This window comes from Equus quagga, chromosome 12 (genome assembly GCF_021613505.1).
Source record: "Equus quagga isolate Etosha38 chromosome 12, UCLA_HA_Equagga_1.0, whole genome shotgun sequence".
NCBI classification, from domain to species: domain Eukaryota; kingdom Metazoa; phylum Chordata; class Mammalia; order Perissodactyla; family Equidae; genus Equus; species Equus quagga.
Window position 1 is genome coordinate 27,497,513 of NC_060278.1, and position 11,311 is coordinate 27,508,823.

The 11,311-nt window shown below is 37.2% G+C and overlaps 1 protein-coding gene across 1 annotated transcript in view; it reads left to right on the forward strand.

Annotated features, from left to right (window-relative positions):
• The first annotated feature begins 1,291 nt into the window (after positions 1 to 1,291).
• LOC124248322 (aldo-keto reductase family 1 member C23-like) overlaps positions 1,292 to 11,311 on the forward strand; it is a 17,213-nt gene continuing 7,193 nt past the window's right edge. The window contains exons 1-7 of the mRNA XM_046678192.1: positions 1,292 to 1,375; positions 3,373 to 3,540; positions 4,395 to 4,511; positions 5,806 to 5,883; positions 6,337 to 6,459; positions 9,130 to 9,236; positions 10,655 to 10,820. Coding sequence (XP_046534148.1) covers positions 1,292 to 1,375; positions 3,373 to 3,540; positions 4,395 to 4,511; positions 5,806 to 5,883; positions 6,337 to 6,459; positions 9,130 to 9,236; positions 10,655 to 10,820 — 843 coding nt within the window. The remainder of the gene's footprint in view (positions 1,376 to 3,372; positions 3,541 to 4,394; positions 4,512 to 5,805; positions 5,884 to 6,336; positions 6,460 to 9,129; positions 9,237 to 10,654; positions 10,821 to 11,311) is intronic.

Genomic DNA, 11,311 nt, shown 5'->3' on the forward strand with positions numbered 1-11,311 from the left:
GAGCCATTCCAGATACTTTTCAGGTCAAGCTTAGAATTAGGCAAAACAGATAGCAGTCTTTCGGGCAGCCCCCACTAGGTTAGAACGTTGCAAACAAGACCTTCGGTGATCACTTTGGTCTGAGACAGGTAACTGGGAACTGGGTTGATGCCTCTTACACACCAAACCTTCACTGTTCCAGGCAGGGGGGTGCAGGAGTGAGTGAAACATGGTATAATTTCCCACCACTTTGAATCTGGATTTTTCCTAAATGGGCGTTTACTTTGTTGATGTTGATCTTTGTCTAACTGTTTTCCAGATTTCCTATAAGGTTATTTCAACTAGTTTCTGGTTGTTTCCTTATGTTTCCGTGGGAGAACTTAGAGCTTCCTAGTCCACGATTAAGTTGACATCAATCTATGTGTTACATTTTAAATGGCTTCATAATATTCCATTGTATCAATGCTTTATAATTCTCCTAATTCCTCCCAAGGTTATTGTAATTTAAGTTGTTTTCAGGTTTTTCTTTCGTGAATCCTGGTGAGCAAGATAATAACTTATAGAAAATGTTCATCAGTTTTCTGGTAGTTAAATTATGATAGTTTTCCAAAAATTATATACTGGGTAAACATTATAAACACCCTACAAGTCTGTTTAATGCTCCAATAATCTTCTTTCCAAAATGTCTTTTTTGGGCACCCTTATCAGGATTGCATCTTTGTTCAGGTGGAATATTCCTTTGATAAAGCAAAGAAAAAAGAAACAAATTTTGCTGATGAGAAAAGTAAAAAGACAAATTTTCTCTCAATTTGAAGTTTTAATTTTATATTGATGATAAACTTTTTAAAAAAAGTTAATTAATGATTCCTCTAAATTGTGCGGGTGTGTGCATTTTTGTGTGTATGGAGCAAGATACTTAATTGTTTCAAATTATATATGATCCAGAAGAGGCTTCATCATGGCAAAAACAAATAGAGAGATTAGTATCTGGAGCTTTATGTTCTAAAATATGATCAAAAATGGTTCAACTAATCTCTTGTAATAATTTACTAATGTGCGTAGATCCTGAAGGTAAAATTCACTTGTTGCTTTATAATAGTTCATTAAGATTCCTTTTTGATAAAATCACATCGGTGAGTTAACTGTTTCCAATTCTCTTCTCATTCCATTGGTTACCATTTTAACATGAATCCTCCTACAATCCATTGGATAACAGTTGGATTGTGGACTTGGGTGGCACCCTTCTCTTATTCATATAACCCATGAGACAAGAAGATTAACAGATTCTTCTTAGACAGAGAAGCAACAGATAATGGATCCCAAAGTTTGGCGTGTGGAGCTAAATGACGGCCACTTCATTCCTGTACTGGGATTTGGCACTTATGCACCTAATGAGGTAACAATAGTGGTCTTTGGGTTGAGGATTTGAAAGAGAGTAGATCTAACATGAGTGGAAGACTACTTGCATTGTCAAGTCCTTGAGTTCCTTTCTGACTGTGGGAGGCTCACTTGGTTCTTGAAGCCAGGCTGAACCATTCCTTCTACAAATAGACAAAGTAGTCAGTGTTCTTTCTGCATCAGAGTCTGAGTGTGTGGTCACCCACAGATTATTCTAGGTTTTCCTCCGGTTTCCATCTATTTCCCAGGTTTTCAAAAGAGATTAGATTTTTCAGTCAAGAACACTGACTGTTAGCTGCTTTGCTTTGAGAGTTATTACATGGGAGTGGTTTCTCTGGATATTTCTGGAATTCAAAAAATCTTTCCTCTGACCAAGAAGCTATGATCCAGAGAAATATTTGTGGTAAAAGGTTCCAGCTATGAGGTGAATGACAAATTATGGGAGAGAGATGCTGTTCTGTTGTGGGGTAGAATGCTGAGTGCCAGAAATTAAATAATTCATCTTAAGTTTCCCTTGTACTTCTCCTACTGCCTGGCAATTTTTATCCTGAATGAAAAAATCTAACATCTATTTGAGGCAATTAGCTACAATCTTTGAGGCCAAGATTTCAATTATTCATCTTTGTTATTAATTTAATTGAAGAAAATAGGTAGAGTTGGACCCTGCACAGAAGAGGGAGCAAAGTGGATGAGTCACTAAACTGGAAACCAGAAGTTTGCCTTCCAAAGTTGGCTTTCAACTATTTAGCTGTATGACAAGTTACTAGTACTTAAAAGTTGAGTGTTACATTCTCATCTAGAAAACAAAAGAAAATGTTTAAAGAGATGTTTTGGAGACAGATGACAGTGGTTGTTTACTTTGTAGTAGAAAGTGGGGTGAAGGGGAGGGAAGAGTCAAGGATACCACTGAAGATTCAACTTTGGCCAACTTCTGAGTGGCTCTACATCTAAGGACTGAGCACAACCAACAGAGGGCAGTTAGACCAAATCTACTTGCTAGCAACATCACTGAATAAAGAAAGCTTGTGAAATACTTAAAAAGCAATGGAATAATATTCAGCTATAAAACAGATGGAAATCTTGCCATTTGCAACCAGATGGATGAACCTGGAGGAAATTATGCTAAGTGAAATAAGACAGATAGAGAAAGACAAATACTGCATGATCACACTTATATACGGAATTTAAAAAAGTCAAACTCACAGAAGCAGAGAATAGAGGGGTAGTTGCAAAGGGCTTGGAGAGACAGCAGTTGTAAACATGGGGAGATATTGGTCAAAGGGCACAAACTGTCAGTTATAAGATGGAGAAGTTCTGGAGAAATAATGTTCAACATAGTGATCATAGTTAATAATAATGAATTTTATTCTTCAGATTTGGTAAGAGAGAATATCTTCTGTGTTCTCACCATGCATAGACACAAAGAAGTTAACTAAGTGATGTGATGGGTATTTTAATTAGCTTAATTGTGGTAATAATTTCACGATGCATAAGTATATGAAAACATCAGACTGTACAGCGAAAATACCTAGTTTTTAAATTCACACACAATTTTTATTTGGCATTTTCTGTGTGACAACACTGAAAGAGGGCACTTAGAAGTGACCACTTTGCTTTTGGAGATTTTATTCCTTGTACCCTTTCCCTTTGTTGATTTTGCTTAGTAACCTCTCACAATATAAATTGTACACATGACTGTAACTATATGATGAGTCCTGTGCTTTCTTTCAGCAAATCACTGAATCTGGGGCTGGTCTTGGCACGCTCAATGCTATTGATCAACTAGTGAATGCCTGGGATTGAAGGAGTTCTTGGGATGCCCGCTTTGGTCAATTACCAGAAAAGACCCAGGCAAACTGCCATGGGTTCATCAATACACATGCAGAAATAACCAAAGATAGAAGGATAAATTAATTCTTAGGAAGGTCAAAGTTGTGCCATAGCTATCTGTCAATCACATGGATATCCAACTATGACCTTTGGTTGCTCCTCTAGGTTCCTAAAAGCAAAGCTGTGGAGGCCACCAAATTAGCTATAGATGCTGGGTTCCGCCATATTGATTGTGCTCATTTCTATAACAATGAAAAGGAGGTTGGATTGGCTATCCGAAGCAAAATTGAAGATGGCACAGTGAAGAGAGAAGACATATTCTGCACTTCAAAGGTGCTGTGTATTTGGGGGGGGGTGTGTGTGCACAGATGTGAACATGATTGGGTGGAGATGACAATTGTATGCTAGGACCTGTTGTTTGGTGAATTTTGCTTATTGGTGCAACTTTGTTCACACATTCATGTATTAAAACTAGTGTCAAATAACGATTATGGCTTCCTCATCATTGCTTGTTCAAAGTTTATGATTTTAAAGAAAAATCACTTTACTTTTCTGAGCCTCAGACCACATCGGGGTAATTTAGTGTCAAATATTGAATCAGACACTATTGTGATTATATTATAGCTTCCCTTATTATCTTGGTGACCTACTACAGTTTCTTAGCATTCTGAATCTGGCTTCTCAACTCCATCAATGAGAGACAGCAAAGTAAGAGGCATTTTGTGTATTAAACAAGATATATCTATTTCTATAGATATAGATAAAGATGTAGATTGAATTGAGCCCAGCACATATTAATATGTTCGAAGCACTTATTATCTAAAAGAGGGATGCTATTTATTCTCCAGATGATTGAATATTTTCAGAATTAGGCTGTTTCTGAACTGCTTTGTAAACTCCATCAAAAAGCATTCAGATAATGGGCATGTTTATTATTTGATAACACTTTTTATCTCTTTGTTCATTTCCTTCCATTGTTAGTAGAGGTACTAATGGTAAATCAAATGAATAATAGAATATCCAGGAGTAAGTCAGATCAAAAGGCAATGAAAGCAAGAAAAAGTATTCTTCTTCTGTAGTCATCAGTTTCCAACCATAGAAGAATGTCTAATTATTAGGTGAAACAAGGAAAACAAAACAGACTGAAGCATTAATCCAATGCAACTTCCATTCTTTAACCTTTGCAGCTTTGGTCCACTTCTCTTCAACCGCAGTTGGTCCGGCCTGCCTTGGAAAGGTCTCTGAAAAATCTCCAATTGGACTATGTCGACCTCTATATTATTCATTTTCCTGTGGCTGTGAAGGTTGGCAATTTGCATGATCACATCTATTTTACTTATTGTGTCAGAATGTTTTTCAGCTTGCGTGGATGGTTGAATTAATGTTTTGCTTAGAATGATGTAAGGGTCATTACACCAGAGAAGAATCCCCAAAATAATAATTCCTGATCAGCTTTTTGTGTACATTTTTTGAATCATTAATTACTTTTCCATGCCTCCAACATAAAAGAGTTCAACAATTTCAAAAACCCTGCTTCAAACACTTGAGGAAATAAAAATAGGAATGCTCAGTGTGCAGTCCTTATGATGACTCTTGAGTCTCTTGGCAATGTCAAAAATTCAGATTCACACAGATGGAATGAGTAATGAAAATGTCTTACGCTTTTGCATATGAGTTGGTCTCCTAGTTCACCATTTCAAGTTGAAAGCAGATGTGATGATGTTCTCTTTGCATGGGTCTAAAACTAGTCACCTTCACAGGAGCTTAGGAGACCTAGGCTACACCACTGGCTATCTTCACAATGGAATTTTGTAGATTGCACTTAGCCATTATGGATTGTCTTATGTAGGATTCTTGATTTTAAGTTATAGAAATGTACTCAAGCCATCCTTTGCTGAAAAGTTTATTGGACTATGTAATGGGAAGTCTAAGCCATTGATAGGTTTAAGGATTTGGAATAGTCTTCAGAAATGTTCCTTTTCCCTATCCTTTAACTTTTCATTATAATTGGTTTGCTTTATTTTTGCTGCAACATTTTCCATTGGTGACAAATATAGTCCTGGGGCATGTTCAAGGATCATGTTCATTAACATGTGAGAATGTCTCTCATCTTCCAGCATCAATATTAATGCTTAAAAGAACCTTAAGTGACCCTGTTTGGTTCATGTGCCTGCCCTTGGACCATTGAATTTTAAGACCCATAAGGAGCTCTGATTGTCTAGCCTGGTTCAAAATTCTAACATGTTTTTCTGGAAATAAAGCCATGTAATTTACTGTCATTCTCAGCGTGAGGGTGGCTTTTTGCTAGAGGAAGGTATAGGGGCAGACAATGGTAGCATAAGTCACTGAGTCTCCTTTAGAACTTAGGAAATGACATTTAATAAAATATAATCAGCGTCAGAAATTAGTTGAAGCTTGTGTCCTAAAGACATTTCTTACAACTCCATATGAAAATCGCATTGCAAATATCAGTATCTAAAATGTTACACCACCTAACTCACAGAGGTTTAGTGTTCTGGCCCTAGATGTACCTGGCAGCATTGCTAAACGTGGAGAAATTGTTTTGTGACATCACTAACACGGCTGCTTCTATTCCAGCCAGGGGAGGAACATCTTCCACAAGATGAAAAAGGAAAAATAATATTTGACACAGTGGATCTCTGTGCCACGTGGGAGGTGAGCACTTGGAGGAGAGGCCGTAGGGGAAATCAAGAGAGGGAAAATCTAGTTTCCCTTTCCACTTCTGAGAATGGTCTATACCTTTGTATTCAGAAATTTATAAACTTTAAAAGAACAGGTGTGCTATCCTGGTTTCGAGGAAATCATTCCTGAAATGTTAATTGAGAGAAATGGAGCAGAATAATTTGGGACAGGAATGATAGGCATCTCTTTCCTTCTATGTGTAATACTCTTTCACATTTTTCTCAGAAGAAGACAGTAATTCTTATCCTTGCTGTCACTACATTCTTTCCTTGTTTAATTTAGTACTTTTTTCTCTTCTCATTAATCAAGTCAATTGGCTTCATTGTCATTTCTTGACAGTTATTCCTTTCAACAGATTTTTCTTGCATTTATTCTTGATCTATAAGCAATTGCACACGTGATTCCTCACCAACACTTCCTCCCCAGGCCATGGAGAAGTGTAAAGATGCAGGATTGACCAAGTCCATCGGAGTGTCCAACTTTAACCGCAGGCAGCTGGAGATGATCCTGAACAAGCCAGGGCTCAAGCACAAGCCTATGTGCAACCAGGTGAGCACCCTTGGATTACTCTCCCTTGTGTTCTTCATCTCTTTCTTCTTGCACTCTGCCAGATGTCTATTTGCTTCTCCCTCCTATTCACCCTACTTTTATGGAGCAGAAGATTCCAGAAAGCAGAGCCTCAGTGTTGATGGACATGCATAGAACCGATAATTGTATCTCTTTTTGTAAAGTCTTAGTGAAAAAAAACTAGTGAGACTTTAGTTCTAAATTTTCTATAAGAATTTAGGGTAAGTACAGGAGTTAATGGAGGGTTAGAATATTTACCCAGACCTTAGAGGGAAGGTCACATTTCCCTGAGCTGTAAATGATGATCACAGATTGGAGGCGTGAAAGTGATTTGCAAGGAATTGTGTGCAGGAAGGAAGTTCATGAAATCATGGAATTGGCAGCAAATAAGGAAAGAGTGAAAATAAGGTGAGGTAGTTGTTAGGGGTTTGTATGGTCTGAATCCTTCGTCTTGGCATTTCTGTGTTCAGGGGTCTTTGAATAGGAAGCATGGATACAAGAAAACTCAATTGGAGACTAGGAACTCATCCAGGCTAGAGGCATGGTTTCTGGTGATACTAGTGGTGGACAAATTCAACACTCTGGAACATTTACAGGAATATAGAGCATACCTTGCTATTTACTCAGTCTTAGTCTTGTTTTCCTCATCGATTTTTACCCTTAAATGAACCGTTCATACATCTTATTCTGTGTTTCTTTCTGTGCTCTCACATTTTAAACCTATTTTTATTTTACTAGCGTAAGAACACTTAACATGAGATCTACCCTCGTCGAATTTTGAAGGATACAACACAATATAATCTTGTTAACTATGGTGACTTATACAGCAGATCTGCATAAACTTACTCATTGTGCATAATTGAGACCCCATGTCCACAATGAACAACTCCAGAATTCTCCCTCCTCCCTACCTCTGGCAACCACATTTCTTCTCTCTGGTTCTATGAGTATGACTAATTAAGATTCCTCACATAAGTGGTATCATGCAGTACTTGTCCTTCTGTGAACCTCTTATTTCATTTACCATAATGTCCTCAAGGTATAACTTGGAGTCAAGAAGTAACCATCTTCTGGTGGAAAATGTGGCTTATAAAATTCAATTATTCAACATATAGTGATATAGCACTTCTGATTTTCAATTATAAATGTCAAAACATTCATGTGATTCAAGCATTATTTTTACTCTCAATTTTTATTATGAATTGAATAAAATGAATGAATAAATTTATGAATACTTTTATGAATATTCAGATATTAAGAGAAGTTGAGTATGATAGAAAAAAAATCCATGTTTTCCCTCCTATGTTCAAAATCTTTAACATTTTAACACATTGCCAAATCTATCTATCTATATATGTAATCGTTTGCTGACCCTGTTCAAAATAAGTTGTAGACATGGCAATTCCCCTTACAGACCTCAGAAAGTATATAATCTAGCATTCAATCCATATTCAAACTTTCCTATGGTTTCCCCAATGGCTTTTGTAGGCCTTTTATAATCAGGAGCCAATTGTGGACCATATTTTACTTTCATTCATGTTTAATGAGCTTTCTTCACCAAGAATGGTCACTCAATACCTATTTTACTATGACTTACCGACAGGTTTTTGTTGAATATTCTGGATTTATCCAATTGTTATCTTGTGATATTAACTAACTTGTTTCTCTAGTCCCAGTTACTATAAAAGTAGAAGTTAGATCTGAGTGCCTTATTGCACTAAGATTAAACATTTATGGCAAGAAAATGTCCTTTGCATGCTGTGTCCCTCAAATTGCACTCTGGTAGGAAGGCTGTCATGACAAATTGTCCCACTGTGAAAGATGATAGTTTCTTTTTTATCTTGATTAAGCTGGTTGTAGCCAGGCATTTTCTTTGTAAATATTTTCTCCTTTGAAATTATCTAGCAATCTGTCCAGTGATGATTATACCAGTGGAAGACATAAGGCACCCAAGTTTTCACAAAATGGTTGAGTAGCGATCAATGATTTCTCCTTGAATTAGTTATTTCATTGGAATTTGTAAATAATTATTTTCCATTTTAAGCATATTTTATAATTTTTTTACCTGGCATTTGATCATAAACAGAAAATTCCCTCAGCTCGCTCCCTCTCTCTCTCTGTCTCTGTCTCATCACTGTGCGCTCATGGATTTTTATTTACTCTATGTGTTATAATTGCTTTTAGTCATTTTATTCCCTTGATGCTCAAACCTACCATACGTGACCCATTGAATTCCCATAAAACTGGTTCTTTTGTTCTTTAGAGATCTTTTTATAAGTCTTTGAATAATTTCTTGCTTTCTTGCACTATTTGATGCCCAAAGCTCAAACAGTTTTTTTCCTTTTCCAGATCTGGAATTAGCCATGTCTCTTTATATTGCACCATGGTATTGAATAACCAAGATCTGACTCATAGAGTCTCTTGTTCCCAGGAATGTCATCGTTTTTCTTTTCTTTTCTTTTTTACCCTTTTAGGGAACAGAGATATAATATTTATTTCTTATAAAATCTTTGCTTGATATTTATATTTCCAGTTTAAATTTAATAACACACAGTTTTTTATTCTGCTTCCTTTTTGATTTTAACGTTTCTACTTTACCTTAATATTGTCATTTCACATACTCTGACACTCTTCTATCTTGGTATTCTGCAGGTGGAATGTCATCCTTATCTCAACCAGAGCAAACTGTTGGATTTCTGCAAGTCAAAAGATATTGTCCTAGTTGCCTACAGTGCTTTGGGAACCCAACGTGAGCATTGGTAATGAAGATAAGATGGAGATTCCCTAAAACACTGTTTTTGATGAAATAGGTTTAATGATACCCTACTCAGTTTTCTGGAATAAATCTCAGTAAGTTTGGTGGAGAAAGGGGGAGTTTGGAAGAAATCCTTTTCCTTTATCATACCAACACCCTGCCAGTTCTTTACCATTGTGTGTGGCCGGTTAATGAATAGCAATTGCCTTAATTAACACCTATCTATAATCCAAAATTGAGACAAAAGACATAAGCATAAGTCATAATTCATGTATTTACTAACGAATTAATCCATTTCTAGGAATATACTCTCTAAACGTCACTTACTTTATGTTTAAAATCAGAATAATAATATATAATTCCCAGGGGCTGGCCTGGTGACATTCTGCTTAATTTCACACATTCCGCTTTGGTGGCCCAGGGCCCACAGATTGAGATCTGAGGCACAAACCTACACACCACTCATCAGAAAAGATGTTAGCCCAGGGACAGTCTTCCTCATGCAAAAATAGGAAAATTGGCAATGGATGTCAGCTTAGGGCTAATTTTCCTGGCACACATACAAAATTTGTATATATATGTATATATATATGACACCCAGGTTTATCATTAGACAAAACAAATAACCTGAAACATTTTTGCAAACTTCTGTAGAAATATTGCACACTATGAGTAATGATAAAAGGAGTAGTTATCACTTTGGGACTACTCATCTTTTATCAATAACTTAGGGAAGTTAAAATAGAAACTGTCCTGGGGTTGGCCTGGTGGTGCAGCGGTTAAGTGCGCAAATTCCGTTTCTCAGCGGCCCAGGGTTCACCTGTTCGGATACCAGGTGTGGACATGGCACCACTTGGCAAAAGCCATGCTGTGGTAGGTGTCCCACATATAAAGTAGAGGAAGATGGGCATGGATGTTAGCTCAAGGCCTCAGCAAAAAGAGGAGGATTGGCAATAGTTAGCTCAGGACTATTCTTCCTCAAAAAAAATAAAGAAAGAAATAAAATTTAAAAAATAAAATAAAAGCTATTCTATTCTGTCCCTTTCTCTTTCTCCTTTCATGCCCTTGTTCTGACTTTGAGGACCATGACCAGAGAAGAAAGACAGCCACTGAGAAGTAGTAAGAAAAAATTCATGATTGGCAGCATTGGTCTGAACTCAAGCATGCATCAAAATGACATGGAGGGATTTGAAAACACAGAATGCTAGGTGCTACACCTTAAATTCTGAATCAGCTGGTCTTGGATGCAGCCATGGAATTTGCCTTCCTAACAAGTTCCCAGATGCTAGTGATGCTTCTGGTCCCTGGACCACATTTTGAGAAGCATTGGTCTAGAGTGGACCTACTCAGTATGTTTTGGAAGTCTTCTAACCAACTGAGGACTGAGTCTCAGGTCTTTAATATTACTGCCTTTCCTTCCAGGATAGACCAGAGCTCCCCAGTTCTCTTGGATGATCCAGTTCTTTGTGCCATGGCAAAAAAGTATGAGAAAACTCCAGCACTGATTGCCCTTCGGTACCAGCTACAACGCGGGGTGGTGGTCCTGGCCAAGAGTTACAGTGAGAAGCGGATCAAAGAGAATGTGCAGGTGATGAGTGAGATTGTGGGCATAGGGCTCCAAAACTTTTTGTAAGGCTCTCATTACAGCTTTGGGCCCAGATGAATTACCTGTTATTCTCCACGCATGTGTGCCTTATGTATATTCCAGTTTTCTCCTGCCGTTGCCACAGTGAGAGATTGAACAGAAAACAGAGATTTTATCTCCAGCATGAAGTCTTCAATGTACTCTTTAGTCCTGTGAAAGTAAATCTCCTTTTCTTCATTCTGAAATGAAGGAAATGAACTATGTGATTTTCTTTTCCTATTTCAGCTTCTGTAACAAAACACCACGGACTAGGTGTCTTAACAACAAAAATTTATTTCTCACAGTTGCAGATGCTGGAAGTCTGAGATCAAGGTGCCAATGTAGTTGGATGATAGCTTTCTTCTGGGACTCACATTTCTCATTGTATCTTAACATGGTAGAAAGGGTATGGGATCTCTTTCAGGTCTCTTTCATGAAAGCATTGATCTCATTCA